The sequence below is a fragment of the Hippoglossus stenolepis genome, chromosome 14 (assembly GCF_022539355.2).
Source record: "Hippoglossus stenolepis isolate QCI-W04-F060 chromosome 14, HSTE1.2, whole genome shotgun sequence".
NCBI lineage: Eukaryota > Metazoa > Chordata > Actinopteri > Pleuronectiformes > Pleuronectidae > Hippoglossus > Hippoglossus stenolepis.
The window spans coordinates 17,319,605-17,346,431 of record NC_061496.1 but is presented as its reverse complement, the minus strand read 5'-3'; the positions used below and the strand labels follow the sequence as shown (position 1 = coordinate 17,346,431).

The 26,827-nt window shown below is 39.3% G+C and overlaps 2 protein-coding genes across 4 annotated transcripts; both read right to left on the bottom strand.

Annotated features, from left to right (window-relative positions):
• Nucleotides 1-4,832: 4,832 nt before the first annotated feature.
• On the bottom strand, nucleotides 4,833-10,197 carry sec22bb (SEC22 homolog B, vesicle trafficking protein b). Of its 2 annotated transcripts, XM_047343197.1 has the most exons (6): nucleotides 9,983-10,197; nucleotides 8,897-8,908; nucleotides 8,340-8,449; nucleotides 8,009-8,169; nucleotides 6,426-6,572; nucleotides 4,833-6,235 (listed from the first exon to the last, which is right to left on the bottom strand). In XM_047343197.1, the coding sequence occupies exons 1-6, from the start codon at nucleotides 10,055-10,057 to the stop codon at nucleotides 6,081-6,083; spliced, it is 660 nt and encodes a 219-aa protein (XP_047199153.1). In that variant the 5' UTR covers nucleotides 10,058-10,197; the 3' UTR covers nucleotides 4,833-6,080. The 2 variants fall into 2 exon arrangements, with proteins under 2 accessions (XP_047199153.1, XP_047199154.1); XM_047343198.1 differs by lacking the exon at nucleotides 8,897-8,908 and having other exon boundaries at nucleotides 9,983-10,195.
• Nucleotides 10,198-14,928: 4,731 nt separating this feature from the next.
• npl (N-acetylneuraminate pyruvate lyase (dihydrodipicolinate synthase)) lies at nucleotides 14,929-25,117 on the bottom strand. 2 transcript variants are annotated; one of them, XM_047343013.1, is made up of 12 exons: nucleotides 24,961-25,117; nucleotides 24,144-24,221; nucleotides 20,736-20,809; nucleotides 19,624-19,711; nucleotides 19,447-19,504; nucleotides 18,671-18,746; nucleotides 17,068-17,160; nucleotides 16,820-16,965; nucleotides 16,444-16,490; nucleotides 16,261-16,345; nucleotides 16,121-16,160; nucleotides 14,929-16,019 (listed from the first exon to the last, which is right to left on the bottom strand). In XM_047343013.1, exons 2-12 carry the CDS (start codon nucleotides 24,212-24,214, stop codon nucleotides 15,874-15,876), a joined length of 924 nt encoding a protein of 307 aa, XP_047198969.1. In that variant the 5' UTR covers nucleotides 24,215-24,221; nucleotides 24,961-25,117; the 3' UTR covers nucleotides 14,929-15,873. The 2 variants fall into 2 exon arrangements, with proteins under 2 accessions (XP_047198969.1, XP_047198970.1); XM_047343014.1 differs by lacking the exon at nucleotides 20,736-20,809 and having other exon boundaries at nucleotides 24,961-25,106.
• Nucleotides 25,118-26,827: the final 1,710 nt, after the last annotated feature.

The following is a 26,827-nucleotide window of genomic DNA, read 5'->3' as shown; positions in this document are numbered from 1 at the left end:
AAAAGCACTAAGGGTTAACGTGACTTACTTCCATAGTTTTCACAGAAGCATCTAATTACATTCTGAGTATTTGATATCAACAACATCAACGTGAGTCATTTTTTCTGCATTTTCTTCATGCTCAAGTCGTAACGTGTGCGGGCCGTGTTTTTCTGCGTGTTTAAATCACATGCTGAAAGTTATAGAGTGTAAAGTGAGTGTGCCCGGGCGTATCTTTCCAGGGTTACGTGTATCATAAATTCACAAGCCGCCAAAAGACAGGCATGGCTGGAATTCACACTTCAGCCCTCACTTTCTCACAGGCTCTGTGCAGCATTGTGTGCGTGTGTGCGTGCGTGTGTGTGCGTGTGTGTGTGTGTGTGTGTGTGTGTGTGTCAGACACTATGAATAAATCAACAATGCTATCTGTTTGAAGAAATGTAGAAACAAATGAGAAAACCGGGCACTGGCTCACGGCTGTGAACACAGCATCTCTTTACTATTGTGACATACATTTATGTGTGTGAACGTCTGTTGTTCCTCCTCTCTGTTGCTTACCCTCACATTTCTCTCTTCCCACTCTATATCCTGTTTTTGTTTAGGGCATATTCTTACACATCTGACGGACACTTCTAGAACACAGCACAAGATGTGGGTAAATATGTGGTGCTGGGAAAAAAAGGTAATTTATTGCAAGGGTTTTACGACAGAGTTAAAGGTCTGCTCTTTTTTTTTAATACACTCAACATTATGGCAGTAAGGTGTGAGGGGTCATCATTGGACAGTGATAAAGAATACACAGAGTGCAGAGCAGGTCTTGGGCTGTGGAACCGACTCTGTGCCCCTGTGAGAAGTTCCCTGTTCCCAGGACCCGGTGTGTACGTTCGGGGGGGCAATAACTCATCAGGTCCCTTGACTTCCTCTTTCGGCCTTCTGCGTTTTATGGCCCTCTCCGCTGCCATACAGCTGCTGTCTCCACAGCTTCCCTGTTCTCTGATTGGAGGAGACGGGAGTTTGATGGAAGAGGATGAAAGGGAAGGGACCAGGAAGCAGCTGGGATGAGGTGGGAAGCTGCTGTGATATGGGATGGAGCGAGTTTTTATCATAGTAATTACAGATGACTTGATTCCCTGGTGGTCCATATCTCTCTGCATCTTCCCACAACACGTGTGATGTGTGGCGTACAGTGGGAAACAGGGTGTTCCAGCCAAGTTACCATTTAGTTTTTACTTTGTTGTTAATAATTTATTTCTGCATGGAATTTTACTTTTAAAACCATGCTCTTTAAAATCTACAAGGAAGGACATTGTTTAAATGGTGTTTCTTTACTGCTGCCTACTAGGAGTTTACAGTAAATTATAATTGCACCATGGTAATAACAAGTTCACTTTACACAGTACAAACCACTCTAGAGAGATGTCAGCCTGTCCATTACTTTGAAAAATCTCGAAAGTCACTTGGTATAAACGTTCATGTTTCCCTGGGGATGAATTATAATAATTTTGTTTATGTCCTGGTGGTTTCATATTGTGCAATCTGCAATTCAACATTTTTGCTCAATGCACTCCAATCACGAGTCAGCCTCTATCACAACCTTTCACCCCATGTTTATGGCCTTACATAACTAAATACAACCAAACAAAAACTGAACACATGGACAAACATCCGAGGGATAAGAACTACCAGAAATGAAAGAAACCATCTTTGAGTAAAATTTTATTTGACATCTGCTTTGACTTTTTAGTTTGTCTCACGTCCCATTCCACTAACATGGAGGAGGTGGGTTTATGACCTGCATTGCAGCCGGCCAGATGGCAATCAAGGCGATTTTGGCTTCACTTTGGAAGAGCCATCATGTCGTCCATCTTTAAGCACAGTCTGTGCTCTAACACTGTGGATAAACACAACCCCACAGAGGAGCTGTCGTCTAGTCTCTTTTTGTGTTTGGTTACCTAATGAAACAAGTCAGATGGGTTGTTGTTTAAAAAAAAAGTGAACACTCTACAGCTCTGAATGTTGTAAGTACATCACATTGTGCAACCAATAACACATTTCAGATGGTTTGAGGATAAAACAAGTTGGGTTGAAGTTAACTGTGATCTCACCCAAACCCAGTGTTTTTTAGGATGTTGTGTAAAATAGTGTGGGGGATTTTCCCCTCCTGTTTTGTCACCGCCAGAGGTTGAGGTCTGCTCTCGCTCCAGGGAATAGATGGAGTTGTGAGTGTGCAGCAGGCCATCCGCCTCTAACATCTTCAGTGTGACCTTCCATTAATAATGTCATATCTGTGAGCTTCAGTGGGCCTGGGGCACACGGAGCAATAATGAATTAGTTTTTGCAGCCGAGCGTGCAATCTGTCTGCAAGTCTGTTTCCCCTCAGGTGCTGAAACACAACTGAAGCGCTTTCACTGCGTCTGGAACCGCACGCTCGACTGTTCCAGTGATTTTGAGACGGAGTGGCTGCAGATCAAGGTTGAGGTCACGTTGTTTTAATGTCCTGTTTCTTTAAGATTGCACAAGTCTCAGGAGGAGTCTAGATGTGGGTGGACGGTCTTGTTGTTGCGTCTGTGTCTTTGACAGGAAATTTAATCAAGATAGGGTAATGTGAGTTGGCAGGAGGACACATCACAGGTTTTGTTTTTGAAAATAGATACAGTACATGTGTCGAAGGCACTACTCTACCAGTGTCAGAGTATGTGTAAGTGTGTGTGTGTGTGTGTGTGTTTAAATCAGTCTATGTGTGTTTAGTACATGCGCCGTATTCCTGACCCCTGATCACATAAAGTATTTTAATCCAATCAGCTTCGTTTTCACATGACTGTCACACACTCGCTGCTGCTATGGCAACCCCGCAGAGGAAGGAGAGAAAGTGCTGGAGCGCGAGAGAGGGGTTCGTTGTCCTCTCTTTAATCACTGTGACATTTGCACACATACAAACACGAACACACACAACTCACACATAACCCTTATGGATTTTACACTTATATGTAGGTGACACACTATCTTCATATATAAAAAAATAAAAGTGTATATTTCTAACGTTACAAAAACACAGAGATAGAAAAGTCAAAAAGTCACGGAAAAGGATGAGAAGTCACAACTAAAATTAGCTTTAAATATCAATTGTAGTAAAATCATGAGAAATACACAACTGGTAATTCAAACGTTCGTAAGTTTTGTCTCGAAAGTCAAGATTTCAGAGAGGACTTTTTTTTACTTCGAATTTTCCATGGTCAGCATAATAAAACAGATGTAAAGAATTTAACCCTGAAAGAAATTCTAAATTATAGATATATGCATTTTACTACAATCCCGGATTCTTACCTTGGCCAGGAATCCACGTTCTTTAACATTGCATTTTTGAGATTTTCACAGGGAGAATTTCCCATGGAATAATTCTTAGATCTGGATAATAAAATCCGACATATTCCGGAGATGGATATCAATGAATATGTGAAATCTGGTACAGCTTGAGGGGACAGTTGAGGTATCTGCTCTACTTAGTACTATTCTAGCTTTTAGCAGAATTGAAAATTATTGCTTTCTGGAAATAAACGAGAGAATGGCTGTGCAGATGGTGACAAGATCATTTCTATAGTTATGCAGTTGCTGCTGTGGATTTGACAGATATATATGTGCACAGACACAGAAAAGATTATGAAAGAGTGTTAACTCTGATCACGATTGAGGCCAAACTCACAAATACCCACTTCCCTTGAGAGGTGAAAAGGTTAGGCTGTGCCCTGTGGTTGGTTTGTGACGTGCCAGCCATTGCTGCGTCTCTGGGGTTTTTGTCTGTGACATTTCCTGTTCTGCTTCAAGTTGAAGTGTCAGGCTGCTGCTGTTTCTGCTTACGGTGCTCGTCATTCTTACATTTACTGAATGTGTCAGAAACCTGCATCAGCAGCACTGTGTTTTTTTCTTACCTTTGACATGGAGCTCAGTTAACATGAGGTCACTGTCAGCAGTTGAAGTTTCCTGGTAGGGAGAGTCTGGGCCTCACTTTTCAGCAGTGTGCACAGCATGCCATCTTCTGGTCATTGATGGTACAAATATACACAAATGCTATTAAAATAAAGTATTAAAAAGTATTTTTAAATCAGTGTTGATATATTATTAATATATATATATATATATAATTATTTAGTGTTTATACAAAAACAGTTGTGTTTCTGAAAAAGGAGTAAATATATGGAATAATTATGATAAATAAAAAATGTGTAGCTCACTTTACATGTTTAAAAACGAATGCAAAACAAAATGTTTGTAGTCAAATTTTTTTTTACTTTGTTTATTTCGGATTGATTTAATGGATTTTAGGGCCTAATTGGGATGCCATTCACATTCTTCTGGGTATGAAGGGTAGGCATGATAAACTCCTTTATTTATTTATTTGATATGATTTTTTGTAACAAATCCTTTGTTTATCCCTTGCATTATATTATACATAATACCTTTTATTTAAATTATATTATCCTAAATATTTAATACTATAATTCAAACACCATAACTATCTGTCTGTCTGCTGTGCGCACACACACACACACACACAACTGCTCAACTCTTATCATATTACAATAATCCTTTGTATCCTTTGTCCTGTCTGTATCTACTATGACTTTTTCTCTCCGTCTTTTTTTGTCACATATTTTCTACATATATGTCTTCCACTGATTGACAAATTATATTATGAAACCACACTTAAATAACCTTGTGTTTCAATCAATAGATAATCTATGCATCTCAAGAGTTTGAGAAGAGGATCAAATGAACTGGTGGCAATTCTTCCTGATTGTTTACGACCGAGTCAACAATGAGAATCTTATACAACTTTAAAATCACTTAAACTCAAGTTCATCTAACAAATGATTTTATTCGTGGATAACAGACATAACAGAAAAAGTGAAGGTGTCCGTTCCAGCAGAGAGGAAACAGCAGTTTCAACACCCCCTCAGCCTGAAACCCCTTTAAAATCAAGTGGAGAGACGTGTGTAAACTTCATACAAAATAAAAGGACCCAACCAGACAGCAAATACATTTTTCCTTTTTTATGTCTGGTTACAGAAAGGTGCAGATCGACAGTCACGATGTAAGGGAACGGAAAGGGAGTGTGGTCACATACTGTGGACACAGGGTTCAGGGTGATCTGGGTAGGGACTCTGTGAAAATGACTGGAGCGGGGGAGGTGGGGGCTGAATGTTATATTTCACTCTTTAAAAAGAGCAACACCTCCACAGGATTATCTTTGGGTCCCCTCTGTGTCCATATGAGACAGGCATCTTAATGATCCACCGTGACACACACACACTAAACCATCATCTCCACCTACTTTATCCTTCTTTACAAAAAAAAAAATCAATCAACTTACAAGGGAAGCCTGGAATATACATTTGTGCTGATTAAAACTTAAATGACCCTCCCCTGCTAACCAAATAACTCCTCTCACTTTACAAATAAACTGAAAACCTCACTCTCCTCCTTTTCTTAGCAACATCATTACCTTCCCCCCCCCCCACTAATGTTCGTACAGTCCTTATAGACACGGGTGAAATAGCTTTTGCAAGGCTTATACAGCATTTCTAATTAAGTCTATTTAACTTTTTGTATGTTGTCACTGGGCCTATTAAACTAACCGAGGATTTTGATTTCCAAATATCTGTATCTATAGCACATACTATATGTTATAGTACATATATTACTACTATGATATCCATGTTAAGAAATGGGTAAACCCATTTGTTTTGCTCAGGATAAAAACAATGTGGGTTGTTGTTTTCTCTTCACTGTATTATTAGGCAGTACACATGGTTTAATCAGTCACTCCTGGTACAGTACAGCTTTGGAATCTCACAAAACAATTTCCTTCGTTCCTGCACACAAACTCAATATAATTATGAATAATACAACTATGTATTATGAGATTATGTATATTCAGGTCACACATCCATGGACATGCGAGAAGAGGATGGATGAGGGTAGGTCTGTAAAGTCTTATTAAGAGCAGGGATCCTGTTTTTAGGCAAAGGTGACGGATTTTCTTAGCGTCTGGAGAAACTTCAACACCTCCTTCCGTCCTCTTCTTTAATTTCTCTTTCGTTCTCTCAGAGCCACCAGAAGCGTACATAGACGATGAGCATGATGAAAAAGACACCACCGGCCGCCAGCTTGGCATAGGTGGAGCGGGTGTTCAGGTACTTGGCGTCGCTCCTGTACTTCTTCGACAGGGAGGACAGGTTGCTGGCCTTGGAGTCGAGGGCTGCGTGGAGGAGAAAGCGGAGGAAAGGGATGAGGAGGAGGACAAAACAAAAAACAAAAGAGGAAAGACAAGAGTGAGAAAGGAAGGAGGGAGAGACACAGATAGGAACAAATAAAGAAACATACAAGCTTGTAGTTTCCAGTGTGAGAACAAACACGATGCGTCAGTTTAAGCCGAAGGGAAAACTCACCAGAGAGAGCCTCTCCTCTCTGCAGCACCTCCTCTATGTTCGCCACCATGATCCGCTGTACGTCCTGGAGCTCTGTGTTGATGTTGCCCAGATTCCTTCTCGCTCGACTGTCAATGTACGACTTCTTGGTTTTTTGGATGTACGTGTCTGATGAGGAAAAGCAGTTGAGGGCAGTGTAATGTGGTTTTTGCCACATTAGTTGTGAATAGGGCCCCTTCCACTAGTCATAAAACCAACAAACATAATAATAATAATAACCTAAATTTGTATAGCTCCTTTCAAGGGACACAAAGACGCTTTACATGTTTAAGGACATATTGAAGCTGACAGAGACAAAAATAAGAGCAGATTATTTGGCCTTTGTCTGCAATGGGGAATGGGGAATGGGGAATGGATACAATCAGCATTCACTCCCCGGTCAAATGACTCAGCAGAAGACAGGTTTTTCCGATCAGCAATGATGGAAACAAGACACCATGCAGAGTGCACTTAGTGGCAAGAGAGTGAGGTGAGGGTTTCTGTTTTCATTGCTTTTGTGACTGACTCACCGTTGGGGGAAAAAAACCTTTTTTAGCAGATTTAACTTGGTTTAAAATACCTGCTTATACCTGCTAATTTTGGTGTAAAAGAGGTAAAACTGTTGACTCTTAGTTCCACTTTAACGGTGGACCGTTACATCTGTATGTCTGCATGTCTGAGAATGCTGATGAATCTTCTTCTCTGATCAACGTTTGTAGTGACATAATGACCACAGAATCACTTAATGCAGAGGGCGAGTTTGCTTCTTATGATTTCCGGTGTTGTGAGGGATCATCAGGGGATCATGATGCGTAACAGAGTGCTGAAAGTTTAAATGTAAATTTTTTGCAGTTGAGACAAAAAACTGGCCTCAAGACTCTGCAGTCATTTGACAAAACGTTGACATGAAAGTGATGCAGTGGTGAGTCAGAGAATTTTTGCCAATAGCAACAAGTAAATAGTAGCGGAGAAGCTGAATCTCCAGCAGGTCTCTGTGGTAATGTGATTCCCAGGTTTTGAGGAAGAAGAAAGCATTGAATAAAAAAAGAGGATACCTCTGGTTCTGCTGCATAAATGTTGATGCTTTATATTAAATTGTCCATTGTGACAATAATAAGGTAATAAAGGTTACTACAGTGTGATGCTAAATCAACAGCGTTCTCTTTTTAGCAGGTCAGTCATACGCTAGATATAGTTTTTCATTAATGGTGATATAATATTCACAGTTTCTGCTATTAGTTAACGTTATTAAGAGTTTTAACGCAATTTTTTATGTAACCTGAGATGAAAATAATGCACACATTGTGCTATCAAGATTTTAAGTTCATGTTTGTGCACAGGAAGAGAAAAAGTGGTCTGAGGATATTGTTGACTGTTGATTTTTTTTACCCTAACACAACATGTATGCAACTACACTTATTTTGCCCCATGTCAGCTGACACCAGGTCATTTGGATCAAACAAGTTGAGATATCTAAATCCATAATTAACAGGACTACAGATCAGGTATTGATTTGACACCAGCAATGTGACCAAAAGTGCAACATACATCATTTTTGTTCTTACCAAATTCGATGAAGGAGTACGGCCGGGACACTGTGGGAACCTTCTTTCCATGTTGCTCATGAAACTCTGCCTGCAGGTCTTCTATGTAAGCAAAGGCCAGCTTCTTGGGGAAACTGGCTTCACAAAGCACAAGGTAGCAAACGCCTTTCTCTATAAAATAGCTGCAGGAAGGAACGAAGTAGAACACACACACACAAGGTGCCATTTGTCATCTTGGATCTTAACTGTGACATAACAACTTCAAAACTATCTACAAACCATTGCTGGGAAACCAGAGGTGTCTTGTTTGGATTTATTTTCCTGCACATGTCTTCATACTCTTCATACTCACTGAAATGCCATGGCACCAGCCTCTAAAGTGCAGCGTGTGGGACTCTGGTCATTGAGCTTCCTGAAGAGCTGCTTAGCTTGACTCTGATACTGCTGGAGGTCCCGACCCAACTAAACAGAGAGAAAGAGCGATGACAGTCAGCACACATTTCACTCACATCTCACGCAGAAAATAAAAAGGGCAAGAAACCGACTTTTGTTAGCCTCGATGGGCAGGTCGAGTGACCAGGACAGATATTAACTACAGGAATTTAAAATGTGGTGACCAGACAGACAAAAATCATTCTATTTTACATGACAGTGTCACTTTCTTGCCCTGTAATGTGTTGAAAATAAATACTGGGTAAAGACTCATTGTTGTGATGCTACATCTGAGACTGAAGGCATCAAATAGCCACTCCAACTTATGGTGAATTCTTTATATTCAGCATTTATCTTGGGTATGGGTACATTTTTGGGTGTCATCCCCTCCGCCGAATAACAGATTCTTCCCTGCAACATTTGTAGCATCACACAAAAATGCATGAAGTTGAAGCACAGAGCAGAGAAACTACGAACCTTTTCACTTCCCTTTTTGAAAGCAAAAAAAGAGAGTGAGGGGAAAAAGGTTAGACTTTTGAAAAGTCATGCTCAATAAATACCAATAAGGGTCAATAAAAACATTGGAACAAGTTACAAATGGCATCCATTTGAACATTTTACATGTTTCCATGTTAAAACATTAATCGGTGTCCACCATTCAGTGGATAAACCCTTGCAGCCCCATTTTCTTTTTGCAAAAGCTACAGCCGGCATCTCATTTGATGTGTCTTAAAAAGTCTTAATCACATGAACCATAAAATCACAAAGGATAAATATATATATATGCAATATAGATGTCTTTTAAAGGACCATTATGTAGGATTTAGTGACATCTGGCGGTGAGGTTGTGTATTGCAATGTGTCTGTGATTAGCTACTGTTGGCTAATCAATTAATCAATATATCAAACTTTGCACACTATTATCAGCCGATTTATTAGTGTGGTTCTAATAGAGATAGTATTAATAAAAGTAGATAAAATACAAGTACAAAAACATATGGGAATTATAGCATTTGTATATGTTCAACCTAAGAAACATCTAAATAGACTAATGCACCTGAAACCTGGAGATCATCCTTTGTGGCCTTCTGTGTTTTTGCCTCAATCTATTGAACGCGTCTCAATGTGGATTGAAGGATTATCTGTAATTTCTAAGACTTGAATATTACCGAGTTTAGACTCAGCAAGAAGCTTGAAATGTCCACACGAGCTGTAAGATGCTCAGAGGGTTTGGATCAGCGAGTGTTCGGCGTCCAGGTGGAAACCGGGATCTCTGAGGAATGACTCAGTGTCACTGTGTAAACAGAAGTAGTCGGGCTCTGTGTGCAGACAGGCCTCCTCCACTTATCACCTCCACTCAGGGATCTCATTAAAGTTTCATACAGCAGCCCCTGGTCGAGACCTGGAGTCCACATCTGGAGTCCCCCCACCCCCCGGCTCAGCTGCGCACTGTTAGCTAACGTGTCACTGTACCATTTGTACATGAGTTGTGAGGCGTTTTACAGCTGGCGCCTGAACACTGACGCTAGAGTGACACAAAACAACAGCAGACAGCGATCGAACCTGCTCGTCCTCCTGCATGGAGGCGGCCAGCGGCAGACCGTCCGCCAGCCGGGCGATCATCGTCAGCAGAACCATGTCTCCGCCGTCCTCTGGTGTTCCTCCGCCGGCCGGTGAAAGGGCTGCAGGTGCCTGACTGGACCCGGAGCTGACGAGCTGGAAACTGACAACAGCGCAGGACTGACGCGCTGAGCTGGCCGGAAACGCTAGAGCTTTGTTGTGCCACTGCTGAAGGCGTCCGTGCTGCTATCAGACGGAACCAAAAGCGACCATAAATTGAATTCCGTCTCAGCTTCGTGTTTATGTAGTGACGATCATTTTCCTAAATCTATAATCTTCTTCGTTAGTTTCTTCGCCCCACCCCCCCATCGTGTTTACTCGTCATCATTTTCAAGTAAAGTCAATTTTATTCATATAGCACATTACATGTGACAAGCAGAGACGCATTATGCTTCAAGATAATAAGCAAAAATAAACTACAAACAAATTAGACGACTGAACACACGACATGACATTTATGACATGAAGATGTAAATAAATAAATGAATGAAAGGGAGTAAAAACATGACAAAAAATATGCGATGAAAATATAAAATATGCAGACACATCAAACTAAAAATAAATGAGTAAACAAATATTTGAATGAAAGGGAATAAAAAAATAATTACAAAAGTAAACATACGAGATGAATATATGAGAAAACGTAAAATAACAAATAAATAACAAATAAATTATTTGAATAAAAGTTAATTTAAAAAACAAACGAAACAACTAAACATAATATGAATATACAAGGAACAGTCAAACAAAATAAGTGAAGAATAAAATAAATAAAGTGAATAGAAAATACATGGCTTGGCTAAACATATGAGATGGAAAGTAAAAAACTCAAAAACAAAAAATAAATATGTAAGAAATTAAAGAAATAAAAGCAAATTAAAAAATATATGACAAAACTTACCATATATATATATATAATACGAGGACACATAAAAATAATTATGTAGAAACACAAACACATAAACATATATACATACACATAAAAGAGGATTCAAACTTGACAAGACTAAACATATGACATGAAAACGTATTGATAAAAATGAGGAATCATACGACAAAATAAAAAATTAACAAAAATTTTAAAATGCCAATTAATTTCAAATAACTGAAAGATAATAAAAGCAAATACGATAAAAGATAAAAACAAATAAGACAAAATAGAATCAAAGGTTAAAAGAATATATAACAAAAACTTCTTGTAAAGCCAGTGGGTGCTTTTACTGTGAAAATTAAGCCAAGCTGATCTGAGTCGTTACATAAGCCATTCTCCATTCTCTTCTTATTGCAGAGAGCGGTGTCATTATTGCGCCACGAAACAATGTATGTCCTTTGCACCGTGGAGCAACCAAAGACCAAGATGAGCCAGTGAGTTAATCTGATAGTGATAGCTCTGACTTGCAGGCATTAGGGGGCAGCATTGTTCACACCGAGGCAACAGGGGGCAGCATTGTTCAAATTGAAGCAGTGCAGTGAACTGAAAATGGGAATGTGGAATTTAAGACTTACCTGCATCATAAATGTCGAATATTACATACAAAATTTATTTTTTATCTCATGAGAGTAAAGATCGAGGCATCACCCAGGATTTATCATTAAGTTCTTCTATGGTACACTTGATAACGATATGATTCAAAAACAGATTTTGTAGAATGGCACTCAATAGAGCGCGACCTTTGCCGAGGCCCAACAGTCCCCTTAAATCCAACCAAGCTGCACCAAATTACACACACTCATAGATACCAGCCCCGTAAATATGCCAGATTTTTCTTACAGTTACATCCATGGTTAACCAATGAAAATGTACAAAAAATGCCCAATCTTGCAATGTTAAAGAATGTCATGATCTAAACCAAAATGTTAATGGTTAATGGTTCTTCCCTACCCTGACCACATTCTACCCTACCAAGACCACATTCTTCTTTTAAGTTTTATGGTGTTCTGTCTAGTTGTCTTGCATAATCTTGCTTCGAAACTAAATGACTGCAGTAGAGTTTACAGGTACAAATACCAGTCTGAATCAACTCAGGATGGAAAGAGGAATTTGCCAACTCCTCTCAACACACCCCCCCCCCACACACACACACACACATAAACACAGGGTTCGCCCTGGGCAGTGTCCTTTCAACCATCTTGTAAATCTCGTACACTGACGACTACAGAAACCCAACCAGGAAGACATATTCTGAAGTTTGCAGATGACACGGTCACAGTGTCCCTGTTACAGGGGAAGGACACAGCACCTGGCCCAGTGGTGGACGATGGGATAACTTTTTTAAATTAAATGTCAGTAAAACCAAAGACGTGCATAGATTTTAGAAGGAAGTCATATCCAGCAATTCAAACTGCTATCAATGGAGAGGTTGTGTCCAGAGTCATAAGTACCGGAGTTTTGTTATCGAAAACAAACTAACAAATATAAGTACTCTGTTAAAAACAATGCAACGTCTTGACTTCCTCCAGAAGCTCAATTGGTTTGGTGTGTGCAGTACACTGATGACACTAGGGGACAAGTTGCAACACATCAATCAGGTCACCTGTAAGATCTTTGGCGTTAAGTTACCGGACCTGTTTCTCACCTAAGAGAGCTACAGCTCAGGCTCGAGACATCTTACAGTGTCCTCGACATCCTCTCTTTGCTGAATTTGAGCTACTGCCCTCAGATTATAAATCCAAATCCATTTTTTTATTTTTATAACAACTATAACTGTTGTTATTTGATGTAATGATGTATTTAAATGTTTTTCTTTATTGTGTCCGAGTCTATGTGCCTGTGTTTCCTGTGAGTTTATTTTTGGTGTTGTTTTTTTGTGTTGCAAAACAAATTTCCCCTTGAGGACAATAAAGTTGAAGTTGAACACACACACACACACACGCATGCACACGCACGCACACACGCACGCACACGCACGCACACGCACGCACACGCACGCACACATCCTGAAACCACAGTGAAAATCTTCTTCTCCTCCAAACTGTATGGTGAGATGAGTAATGGAGGGATGCAGAGAGAAAGAAAGGAGACTCCAGATGGTGAAACAGTTCACCAGACCCCCAACGACCTCTGAGCCTTGTGACTTGTGATAATAGAGTGAGTCAGGTGGTGTGTCCACAGGGAGTCACTATCACAGGCTGCAGCCCCGACACCACAGGCCCAAGCCAAGTGACCCCTGGCTGCTTAAAGATCATGGAGGCAAGACATGGTGTGAGCTGAAGAGCAGACGTGTAAATCTCATCACTGGATATTTGATAGAAAATCTGTTCAAGGTGTCAAATTTTGTTTGTTCTTGCACTATTGACCAAGTTCAATTCAATTCACATTATTTTTAATATGTGATGTGCAGTGCAAGGAATGTTAAGATATTAGAAAAAAATTAGATTAACAAAGACATAAAACAATAATGAAAAGACTGATTTCATTTATGTTAATAAAATATACACAATAATATAGAAAGTAATAAATTACAAAAAATACAGCCCTGACAATCACACTTGAAGTACAGAAGTATTATTAGGAAAAAAAGTCAAAGTACTTGATGTGCAGTTAAAGGGCTCCTGTGACTGAAATCTTTTAGCCCAAGCTTCAAAATCGCAAAATCTTTTTAGCCCGGGTTTTGATTAGGTATGGTTTATTTATTTTATTGTGTTAACAACATTCAACTGTTTTAGTTCTTGACTCTGTGGGTAACATTTTCATAAGTTGACTATTTCTGTGTCATTTAATCACCATTTGGTCGGTAGTGTTCTCTGCAAACTGTGTCCTCGTGGTGATCATCACATCTTGTTTCCTCTCCCTGACTGGAAACACAGCTTCCACTTGTAGCTTCATAGAAACACGGCAGCGACACAGCCACTGAAGTCAACTGAGGACGATGCAAACACCTGAAATAGCATGAAGGAGATGAACCTGATAGTACTTGTTACTATGACTATTAACAGGTAATATGTTGTTCTGATGCAAGCGACTCATTGAAGAAAAACACACCTTCAGGGTAGAACCTGACTTTACCACTATGAATGCCATGCTTTGCCTTTCTGAGCACGGTTCTTTTGAATCCAAATGTACTATTATAGAAATTTCCAGGACCTCATCATGAAAAATGGGTTTAACTGGGGATGAGTTAACACGTGCAACATGAAATGGAGGTGAAGCAGTTACAGCTGCTGAATACATAGACGCTGGTTAGGTCGACTTCAGTGGGTCATCTGTGAATAAACTGGCTAATTGTGAGGGGTGAAGCAGTAGCTGCATTTCTACCTATCCCAAATCTAAACCTAACCTTAACCTAACATTTACCTCTATTTATCCTTAACCTCAACCTAAATCTTTACTTAACCTTACCCTAAACCTAACCTAATCCTAACCTTAGACTATCCAAACCCTGACCCCTAACCCATTTAATCCTAACCTGACTTTAACATAAATCTATACTTAACCTAGCCTAAACCAAACCTTACCCTAAACCTATCTTTAACCTAATTCTTACCTTAACCTCTCCTAACCTTGACCCCTAACTCCCTACCCTAACCCCCTCACCTATTCAATCATAACCTAATCGTGACCTAAACCTAATTTAAACCTATCCTTAACCTAATCATATCCCTTAAATTAAACCTAAACTTAACTTAAACCTAACCATAATCTTATCTTTCATACATGTGTTCACCTTCAAATTTAATGATTTACGTCAGACTTACTTTTAGTCCACATAAGGAAGACTAGTACCCACAATGTGACACTGTAAACAGATTTAGGTCCCAACAACATGAGTAATACTTGGACCACACACAGACGCACAAGCCACATGTACTAACCTGCATGTATTAGCAGGTCTCAGACATTCCTTGGCCTTGTGATATTATCATTCAAGAATGAGTCATGACTCAGTGTGTACAAACAAACAGATCAGTGTATTTAACAGTTGCTCATTTGTGATGATTTCTCATAATACAAAGCAAAGCATCTACATGGAACACATTTCCCTTTAGAGAGTATACATTTAATAACAAACAAACAAAAACTGAATCTCATTTATCAGCATTTGACGCTCCTTTGTAACTACTTATATTTATTTAGTCTCTGTTTGGAGTGTCAGACAGTTAATATATGAAACCAGGTTTATTGTGTATAAATGCTCCTTCTGTCTCCCTCAGCCTCCCCCTGATGAGGTCAACTCACGTTCGGGGGTTCCCATAACTGGGATTTTCAAGGCAAAAAAAAGTTTTCAACAAAAGGATGCTTTGTGTGCTTAAATTCCCAAAATGAGATTCAGCGATATAGCACAGTACTGGAAAATAATACTGGTAATTTGTGACAGTCCTGGGTTCCATAAATTTCCCCAGGTAATGGAAGTTAGTTTTACTTCAAACCATGATCAATGATAAATGCTGTAATTACAGTACTTGTTAATCGAGAAGAAGTTTCCCAATCAAAAGAAAAATAACTCTTGAAAAAGGTATTGTCAACAGAGAATGCCCATAAAATAGTATAGGAGAAATAGGAGAATATTCAAAGAAGGACAAAAGTCCCATGAATGTTTTTTATCGCAGCAGTAAAGTGTATATTATGTATATATATATATAAGTTTCAGGACCTTTAGAAGCAGTTAATTGTTGTATAATTCATAGATAATTTTGGATTGATTACAAATATACCCAACCCTGAATTGTTTTTTTTCTCACTGTGCTCCTGGAATTATTTGCATAGCACCACTTAAGTACAGCATTTAGCTGATGTAACGGAAAGGTTTGTAGCAAAGTGTGAACGTCTGATTCAGAGTTTCAGCTTTTGGACAGACGGTGAGGTGACAGAGGGATTTACAGGGTCAATCAACAAATCAGTATTTAGGGAAAAGACTGTGATATTTCTGCACAATGGACAGGGCTAGGCTAGGAAGACAAGGCATCACGGGGATTCGAGGAGGCCCCAGACACAGGCCTGACACCTCGATCATCAGCTGCTTGTTCACTCCCAGGTCGAAACCTGTCAATCACAATGAAGCAGCTTCAGTATACGTCCAAGAGCATTTGTGCAGTGTTATACTAAGTAACAAAAACATCATGATACACACAACCATCACTCACCAAGTTTCTTGGCATAACTGAGAAGCTCTTGCATCTTGAACTGTTCATGGAAAGGAAACAAAGATGTCAGACATCAACAAAGTCAATGTAAAAAATGTCAAATGAGAGGTTGTGACCAGCGACAGGGTGATGGATGGTACCTGTATTGTTCTTGCTTGGACAAGGTCGCCTTTCTCAAATGCTGCCATGAGCTCATTGACATGGCATCCCATGTAGTTATACGTGCTGTGGACAGAGATATTAATAAGAAGTTATATGTAAACAACTGGCACAGAGCGTGAAAGGATACAAAGCGTTGTGCAAATACCAGATCACAAACTGACCTGCCAACAGCTCCGTGTGCTCCCATCGCCAGGGCTGCAAGCAGTTGCTGTGGAATAATTAGATATAAATTATTTTATTTGGCTCTTGGTTAGAGTCAGTACAACATAGTTTTAGGGCCATATTAAAAGAATTGGAGATTTTGAGAATAAAGAGGTAATTTAATTAGAAAAAAGTCATAATAGGCATTATAACTCCTCTAGAATTTCACGTAGCCAAAAATTATGACTTAATTCTTGAAAAATGCCAACTTTGTTCTCAAAATCTCCGGGTTTTTTTTCCATTTAAGTGGCACTAATACTCTGTCGTGGCGTCATAAAACTTCATTATAAACGAATTCAGCCCAAAGCAGATGGACCAGAAGGAGAGAAGACTGACCTCGTCCACACCGTAGAGGCATGACCAGTGGGGCTGACTGTAGCTGACACACTGGCCAAAGTCCATCAGGTCACTGCCAGAGAACTTGACTCCACTGAAGGAGGGAATGAGTTCCTCGATACCTTCCAACACATCCCTCCCCAGCACTGAAACAAACAGACCATGTCCCAGTCAGTGAGGAGGCCGTCGGTCAAAACCTTTCACAAGCTTTTTACCAGAACGCAAAATGAGTCATCAGTAGCACTGACCATCAACACCGGTGACAGATGGAATATGATAGTAATAGACAGGCATGGTTGGAGCAACTGAAGAGACTTCATGGAGAAACGTCCTCAGTACATCTGGAGCAAGGTGAGAAGGAACAAATACATCATAAAAAGCATTAAAAGTCAAAATGTTGCAAGTGCTTCCTGCAAAGGCATTTTAACAGTTAAAAAAGAGACCATCTTTCTGGAATAGGATTGAGGCGACTCTATAGCGTCAAACTGAACTTTGTCGACTGCAAGAATTGGAGATGAAAATGTGTTTGTTACAAGTTGAGTTGAGATCTATAAGATTCTGTAAAGAAGTCTAGTCAGGTATTTCATTTTAGAGAGAAACAAACATCCACCGTCTCAGAGAATATTAAAGGTGTTTAAGTCAATGGTGTGTGTTCATTTAATGTTACTACAAAATAGGATCATATTAGGTCTGCACCCGTTTTCTCTAATTACCTCAGCCTAGGAGGTTATATCTCCATCCCTGTTTGTTGGTTTGTTTGTCAGCAGGTTTTGACATTTTCACAGATTTACCACGTTGATGGAAAAAAAGATCAGGCATATCGACAGGACTGATATCTGCTTGGTGCAGCTTAATAGAATTCTAGTTTAACCCTGAGGATATTCTCTGTTGTGTGTAAATTACTTTTAATATATTCTGCATGTGAATTTGCTTCTGTAGCAAGTTTTGCATTGATATATTCACCACAGGCCCTTACTGTACATGCACAGATGACAGGTTGATCTCTGTTCATGATATTGTTTATCCGAGGGAAGAATAACTGAAGGTTTACTGTTAAAAATCTCGTCACTATCACACTTACTGACCAAAATGTTGTTTTAGTGTTTATTTTATTGTTGTTTATTGTTAATTATAATGTACACTGCAGCTTCTCAATTCATTTCAGGGTTCAGGACTTCTATCAGCAGAGGGTCCTCAGAAGAGCCCGGAACACCATCAGAGATCCCACACACCCCCAGCCCCTCTTCACATTCCTTCCATCTGTCTTTTTGGTATTCGTACAGGAGAAAATATATATCAAAAGATCAAAAGTACACAGGGCTGTGCTTTTGTGTGTGTGCGGGTTGTGCAAATGCGTCATACTGGACAAGTACCAGCAGGGGAGTGGCAGTCTTACTGAACAAACACCTCCACATCTACCAACTCTTAGGTTTGTTAGTGTCATGATAGAATGACACAAGGGACTTCACATTACTGACATCTGCTAAACCCAACAATGAATGATTACACATTGAATTCACACACACGAGGTATAATCCAGAAATGATTATTTCTTCATATCACACAGTATTGTCTCAAACTGTGTCATGAACTATAGGAAGCATCAAAAATATCGTACTTTAATATTAGTCAAACAACACCATGCCCAATATAAAATGCTGTGGTAGATTTATTCAGCTAAAGAAAAGAAAAAACGATGGTCATGAAAAAAAGTGCAGTGGAGTTTTCTTGGATTATACAGTGCTGTCGTGTGAATACAATAAGTAAATGGTGGGACACGTTTGCAACACATTTGTGTATATGACCTTTCAGCCTAAATCATGAACATTTTCCTGTTTTCCCACAACGTACCTGCAGTTCTGGGTTTGAAGAAAGAGGGGGAAATGATTGCTATCCCATCAGCCCTGATCTGTGCAGCGTGACGAGTCTGGAGATGAACAAGAAGTGGAAGAGACATGAAATTTCCTCCATGGCATATACAATACCAACATTAGCCTTCTAGCACCTCTTAGGTTCATTGACCAACACATTATTTCTTGTTTGTTAAATCTAAAAGAATTTGGGATTCAAATCATACCATTTTACATTAGCTAGGCAAAAGCCAATGAAGAGGCAGAGTAATTTGTATACCAACAGAATAAAAGACCACAGAGCAACAAGATGTATTTATGGTTTATTCATAGGGTTCACATCTGACATGCTGTCTCTTTAATATTCTATCACTCTAGGTGTTTTTTTATACATGTATACACTTGGACATGCTTTTATAACTAACTTACATTAAATGTGATGAAAACAAAATATCAACAAAACTTTTTTTTATTTGTTGATTTTTGTTTAACTGCAGTGCATCTACTTATTGAAACACAAAAAACTGTGTTTCAGAGCGGAGGATTATTCTTTAATCCTGGTTAAGGTAAAGCTATAAACTTGAAAACTAGCCTCATTTGGAGCGATACATTTCATTGTTAATAATAGACCTATATAATTACGCTCTATGAAACAGAAGTTCTTAGAAATAAGTCTGATTTACTATAATAAGCCTGGTTTATACCTAGTGATCTTGATTTATGAAGAACACATTCTTTTTAGTCATGTGTCATTTTGATGTCTACATTACAACTCACCAGTTCTTGGGAATCTTTCAGACTCATGCAGCCGACATGCACAATCACCTGATCTATTCTGTGGAGACATGCGAGCACATGTACGAAAAAGGAATTTCACAATCAGCTTTACTTGGCCCTGCATTATTTTGCAGATATGGACAAATGTCCTGATGAAGAGGCCGTGTGATGACTTACTTGCCCTTGGCTTTTAGACACCACTCTTCAGCCAGGATCTTCCTCTCTGCAACACTGAGAGACATGCTCTCTCCGGTGGTGCCATTGACTGTAAACAAGCAAAGTCTTGTCTTATTTACTCATAGAAGTTTCAACATCACAAAAGCATAAAGTAAACTTTCTTTAAGGAAAAATAAAAGAAGACAAAAATCTGACCTGAATCTGCCTCTAATGAATCAGCACTCACAAAATAAAATTCTAGATTAAAGTAATACATAATCAATAAGAACAAGAGAGATAAAGCAAAGCAAAATACATGCATGTGCATGTTGTATATAGAAATAAGATGATAACCTAACCTACATATCCAAGCTTAGCCTACCTGGTCCCACCAGACCTTCAGGGAAGGAAAAGGTTTGGCCAAAATGGATGAAACCACCAGGCCTGAGTGTGCAATATTTACCAGGACAAAACAATTTCAAGTGGAATGAGCAGTGATGCAGACAATGACAGTGAGATTAGAAAGAACATATAAGACATGATGAGGGACAGAGAGAAACGCAATCATCCTCTGCTGGTCACAAAGACAGGTTTTACAGGAAGGAATACGTGTCAGTACGAGGAGACAACTGGTCATTGAGTTTGAGCAGGGTGTGAAATTAACATTGGAACAGATTGATTACAAACAGACCTCGAGACAAAACAATATAATCCTGTTTGGCAAGAAAGGTCAGATAAAGCTGTGTTAGCTGAGGAGCAACATGCTACTATGAACAAAGGTGAGGTCAACATATATATATTATATATATATATATATATAAAATGACTTCACAGGTACATTTATTACTATAGATTTTTTAAATAATTGCTGGTACAGTACGTGGAATCCAAAAGTACCAAAGTAACTAACTGACCAAGGTTTGGTATTTCCAACCTAAACTGACTATCCAACACTGCCCGTCACTAAATTTGTTCTTCTCTACCTAAAAATACAGGTTAATATGGTCGAAAGAGGGACAACACATGAACTATGTCTACAAACCAACAAGGCAAAACATGCGATATGAGGGATTCAGGTGGGAACACAGACAATGACAAGTATAAAAAAAAAAAGAATCCACATGTAAACTTACCAAACAAGTTATTTACACCTTGCTTCTCTTTCAAGTAGTCAATATAAGGTCCAATCTCTGATAGGTTGACTTCACTGTTTTGGGAAAATGTAAAAAATATAGGCCCACACATTTGGCAAAAAGAATACCAAACATGCTATAGTGCTCCAGATCTACACTGTAACAAATGGCTGTAGTTTCTACAGTAACATTTTACAGTAACTTCTTGTTCTGTCGTTGTACAATTTTTCCACAATAACACATTGTAAAATTACAGTTGTATTCTGACTGTAGATGGTGCATGTTACAGTTAAATACTGTTGATATCGATTGCGTTGCACGAGGCGGTTTGAAAGAGGACCTTGACATGAGAGCATGGGAGCAGAGGAGCAACAGCCGTGTCCAGCCACTACATAATAAGTAAGTTGAATGTAAATTGCCTACAAAATTAATATGGGCTTCAACTTTGTTGGGATGTCATTGTAATAACATTGTTGACATCTTAATTAAACCAATGCTATTGTTTTCAGTTACTAAAGTGACAACTTACTAAAGTGAATGACTTAAAGTGAATCAATGACATTTGAAATTGAAAAGCTAGTATGCAACCCTACCAGGATGGTTTTTTATTAGAGGAGCAGTTAAGCTCAGTAACATCGCGCTAAAACTAGCATGCTAACGCTAGCGCGCTAAAACTAGCATGCTAACGCTAGCGCGCTAGCTGGGTGAAATGGGATTTGGCCTAAATTGAACAGTCAGTGACTGCAATTTTCCATTATTGTAGCTAAGTCGTGTTTTGAACATAGGGACATTTGGCATTCATCTTGTCTACTTTATTGTGGGGAGGCAGTTGGTTGTGGAACTTGCTGATTTGGGTATTCACAGTCTAACAGGGGTAGTCCAGGGCTCAAACTACATGTGTGTTAAGCAAGAAGATCTCCTTGATTATTGTCCATTAATGGTGTACAAGCTGAATGGCACATCAGTGATTATATTTCACCACTCCCTCCCAGATATATACTGACATGTCAGTACTGGGGGAGGACATCAGACCTGCTGTTTTTTCCCGCCGATCACTGATCATCTGTGAGCCAAGTCGGCTGATTTGCAATACCGTTTTTTTGTTTTGTTCTAGCAGGTATAACTTTTGCAAGCAGATGCAAGTTTGAAATTATTATACATTGAAGCTTTTGAAAATTATATTGGTATGATCTTGTTACCCTCAACAGTTAAGCTATTTTTTTTAATGTATTTTTTCTTGTAGGTGTTAGCAACAGCAGCTGACGTCGAAAGAACACTGACACTTCCTGACTTTCCGAAACTAATCGTCTTAGGTAGTGTATACAGTTTTTTTTAAATCTGTTGTTAAGCATTGCACAGACCGAGACTATGTAACAGTTAAACATGTGGATATGTTTATGTGGAAGGCAACAGAAATGATGTTAGATCATAAACTGCCTTTGTCTGCTGCCCTCTGCAGTTGTCCAAGTAAGACAAAAGTAACGAGCCCATTTAGTAATTCAGTGATAGGAATAGTTGGGATTTTTTGTCTTAAGGGTTAGGCTTACCAACCAGCACTGACGTCGTTGCATGGACATAACCCTGGGCATAGAGTCCTTCAATTGAAGATCTCATGACTAGCCCAACAACAGTGGCAGCAAACTGGGACAACTACCAAACAACATTTTAAACCACAACAAACATGCCAAAAATATGTTTAGTAATCCACAACAGAATATATATTAACTGAATATTTAATGATTTTTCCTACCCATTTTATGGTGCCCTCAGACCACTCCTTACTTTGGAACAATTTTGTTTGTTACTGAATGGCAGTATTACTACACACTGGAGCCACAAAAGGCTCCAGTGTGTATCCAGGCTGTGTTTCACAAACAAAATAGTTCCAATACAATGAGTGGTATAGGAGCACCGTGAAGCAGCAAAATACGCTAAATATAGTTCTGTTGTCAATACTAAAAATGTTACTTCGGTATGTTTTGCGATGCGATTGTTGTCCTTGCAAGCTGGTCAGGAAATCTCAAACCAGAGGACCTGCTGCCTGAGGTTATGTTGATGCAACTATATCACTGCTGGTCAGCTCATGCAATCTTGTGAAGTTTTGCTTTTCATATTAAATGGGCAAGTGATTATCTTGTCTTGAACAACCTGATGGATTCGGCTCCCTCTTTTAAGAGGAGCTGCCGGCGCAGTTTTTTCATGAAGTTTCTTTTCGTGTGATTTTGTGATTTCAGATGTTTCGTTGGAATCAATCCAACCAAAGGCACCAAGACGGCAAAGCTGGTCAGCCAAAGAAGTGGGAAGGGGCGTGAAAACAAGAACAACTCTGTCAGTCCTCGTGTCTCTTCTCTCCTCAAGAGATTAATGGACTTTGAATGGCTTTGAGTGTAAGTCAAACGTAAAGCATGAGGACTGTTCTCCTCCTCACTATGTGACTGGACATTGTTCTTCTCTTAACATTTTATTAGTATTTACATCTTTGGCTGATATATTAAGATTTCCAAACACACTGAATAAAGGTCATCTTTTTTAGCTGGTTAGCTAAAAGTTAAATTATACCAAAAATTAATACATTTCTACCTCAGGTCCTGGTTTCAGATTGGGCCTTTAAGCCGAGTATGTTCTCTGGTCAATGTGAATTCCACTGGGTGGCCAGTGTCCAAAGATATATAATTTACGTTTAAGAGCTTTTCTGAAAAAAAGAACACCATGTACTTAAAACGTTGTTAAACTGTATTGAGTATCAATAAAAGTTTTATTTTGTTGCAGCTCTGGCTCCGTTTTTATTTAACAGGTGAAGAGACTTTAGTGCAATGTAGATGAATTTTGGATAAACAGTATGCATGGTCTCATTCAAAATACCTCACAATATGCATAATTTGCAAAACTGCTAATGTAAAAATAAATAAAAATAAACTAAAAGAATTGTACAACATCATATTGTATTTTGAAGTATTAACAGCTATTTATTGGCAACTTTAGTTGCCAGGTGACTTCTGTAATTTGAATAGAATACAAGGTAATGTAAACTAGATTACAAATAATTGCAGTTTTCTGTAAAAACAAACAAACAAGAAACTGTTGTAATTTATATACAACAAAAAACTGTAAAAGGTATCCTGTTATATACTGTAATTCTTTTTACAGTAATTAACAGTAATTTTACAGTACTTTATTGGCAACTTTTTTGCCAGGTATTTACTGTTAATTCTACAGTCAATTCTTTACAGTGTACTGGAATGTATTGCGGCTACAGTTTTCAAATGTCTTCACACTCACTCCTCACTTAGAATTTGTTTTTACAGGGGAACTGACTCAGAGAACACTTTCACACTAAATACATCAGTCAAAGCTGGACTTCTGGAAAAACAGCAGACAAAGGGGAAGTGGTGGTTAACGGCTGCTTACCCTTGAGCGGTGAATGGAGTGAATGTAGCTGCAACAAGTCCTGTCAGCTTTTTGTCCGCGACTGGAGCCATGACTCACCTAACAACACGAACATTAAATGTTATACACCAGTAAACAAAACATCTGGATGAAACTTGCAGAGGAGGATTTCATCGGCAGCACATGTACAGACAGTGTTGCAGACCCCTGTTTAGACCCCTGCTGTTTGAAGGATGAATATTGAGTTCTGTGGACAATCAGCCACAGACAGCACACTTCCCTCATAACCGGACACATCTGTGGCGCTAGACAATAAGTGGTCATCTGTGCAATTATCAGCATCTGGACATGTCCCACATTTTGATGTGGGTGGATGATCTCAACAAAGCAGAATATTTGAAACACACTTAAGAATAACATTTGTAAGAAATAAGACTTGGGAAAAGTCTGAAGTGACTAGAAGTGCTACTTGAGAAACAAAGACAGGAAGAAAGACAGGGAGAGGAAAGTCAGAAAGAAAGTCAGGTAGAAAGAAGGACAGACAGACACATAGATAGATAGATAGATAACAGACAGACAGACAGACACATAGATAGATAGATAGAAAGAGAGACAGATAGACAGAGATATATTTCTCAGTCCTGTGTGAACATTTAAAGTCGGACTAACCTGACAGTAAAAGACAAACTTGCAGCACTGTTGCACCATGTACCTACAGGCTACACGGTCAGTTAACACGAACAGACGTGTGGAGTTACATCGACCGACCAATAAAGCGGAAATTTAAATAAACCGTCGACAACGATTAAACAAATGTACAATGTGAGCGACATCTTACCTGAGAGACGACTTTTCCTTCCGTGGGCTCAGGACATCAATGTTTATACTTTGGGGGAAGTTGCATGTTACTGGTTTTAACTGGATTTCCAGGAGACAAGGATTTGTTGATGTCCTCGTCATGTGAAAACATCTGAAGAGTCAAGTGATGCCGCAATGCTTCATGGGAAATGTAGTCAATTGTTTAAAAAAGCACGAAAATGAGCCGATATAAAAATGCAATTCCTCTAGTTAAGAATAAGGAAGTAACCAACTCACTTCTGAACACATAGACTGTGTTTCCTATGGATTTGCAGCATGTTTGGAGGTTTAAATGAGTTTATCTGACAATGTGCTGACCAAACAACAACATGGAGGTTATGCTTGTAACCATTGTTCCCTGAGGGAGGGAATCGAGTTACAGTACTTAAGTGATTCTCAAACTGTGGGGCGCGGAGGCATAACAGGTGGGGCTCGCGACCGGGGGGGGGTGTGAGGCGGAACTAATGTTCTGACGTCCGCATCTCTGAGGTGGAACAGTAAAACAAATCGTTCTTTGGCCGTAGCCAGGGGTCGGCAACCCGCGGCTCTGCAGCCACCTCTGCAGTGGCTCCCTGTACAGTGGTGTGCATGTTGTTAAGACTCAAATCTATGTTTTTCTTTGTGTGTGTGTCTGTGAAGATGGCAATGAAACTGAACTCTAAACAAATGCAGTATGTTAGACAGGGGTGGGGGCAGTTTGGGCTGAATATGTGGAGAATGTGTGGCCTTCACATAGTGACTTTTAGTAGCCGTTGCTGGCTGGTTTTAATCTTGAAGTTGGTTAGTGTGTGTGCATATTTTTCGCGAACGGGGAACTTTACGAATCAGTTTTCATATGTTGAACGTGAACGTGAGGGAACGTCACGTTAATTTGTTAAATCATCATCGTATCAGGCCAGCATGAAAAAGCGGGCGAATGTGTGTGTGTGTGTGTGTGTGTGTGTGTGTGTGTGTGCCCCCACTCACACACTTTATTTTTTCTCTATTTTTTGAAAAAGCGACAAATGTCACAAAAAGTTGTTTGAAAAAGTTTTTTTATTTGCACATCAGAAATTCCTGAAAGTAATGTGAATTTAATGTTCATGTGTATGTTATGTAAATACACATGTTAAACGTGGCCCATTTTGTCATAATTTTGTTGGGGCAGGGGAGCGGGTGGGGCATGAAAAATATTCTAGCTCCAAAGTGGGGCATGACAGAAAAAGTTTGAGAACCACTGCTGTACTTCCATAGATAGTATAAAAAGATGGAAGACATCTCTCCACTTCCTACCACTATCAAGAAATGAAGCCAAAATACGAGGGGTGCCATCTTGCTCTTTTGGAGTCTGCAAAGTAGCGATTGGGGGTGGGGTGGGGGTGCCACAGTAACATCCCCGCCAAAGCAGACACTCGACCGATCGTGAGTTAGTCTCAGCTGTCAATCATGACATTTCCCTTGTTTTTATAGCATCAAATAACTAAGCCAAACTTTCAAGAAAAGGCTTAAACAAACATTAGTGTGGCGAGAACCAAATAAAATGGCAGAAAACAATTTTGAGAAAACTGTATTTCACTTTTATTTTGAATTTTGAATTTTGAATTTTGAATTTAGTCCATGTCCCTATCCAGTAACATCAAGGAGGTGGGTTTTTGTCCTATACTGCAACCAGTCACCAGGTAGCGATCAAGGTGCTTTGGCCTCACTTTTGGGGAGCTGTCATGTCGTCCATCTATACAATATATAGGCCTACAGTCTATGGTGTTAGGACACAGATATTTGTTGATATGGTCATAATGTGAAAACATATTTGCATTGAATGGCGCTGCAAAACTTCAAGGGAAATATAGTCAATTGTTGTAAAGGTA

What these genes read in the sequence shown, in the direction of transcription:
- npl (XM_047343013.1), bottom strand. Translation starts at nt 24,214, where the DNA reads ATGGCTCCAGTCGCGGACAAAAAGCTGACAGGACTTGTTGCAGCTACA. An exon ending in TGAAAGATTCCCAAGAACTG is followed by an intron (nt 18,747 to 19,446) that starts GTGAGTTGTAAT and finishes GTTCATCTCCAG; the next exon opens with ACTCGTCACGCTGCACAGAT. An exon ending in ATCTGTCACCGGTGTTGATG is followed by an intron (nt 16,966 to 17,067) that starts GTCAGTGCTACT and finishes TGTTTGTTTCAG; the next exon opens with TGCTGGGGAGGGATGTGTTG.
- sec22bb (XM_047343197.1), bottom strand. Translation starts at nt 10,057, where the DNA reads ATGGTTCTGCTGACGATGATCGCCCGGCTGGCGGACGGTCTGCCGCTG. An exon ending in GCTGGTGCCATGGCATTTCA is followed by an intron (nt 8,170 to 8,339) that starts GTGAGTATGAAG and finishes TCCTTCCTGCAG; the next exon opens with CTATTTTATAGAGAAAGGCG. An exon ending in GTACTCCTTCATCGAATTTG is followed by an intron (nt 6,573 to 8,008) that starts GTAAGAACAAAA and finishes TTTCCTCATCAG; the next exon opens with ACACGTACATCCAAAAAACC.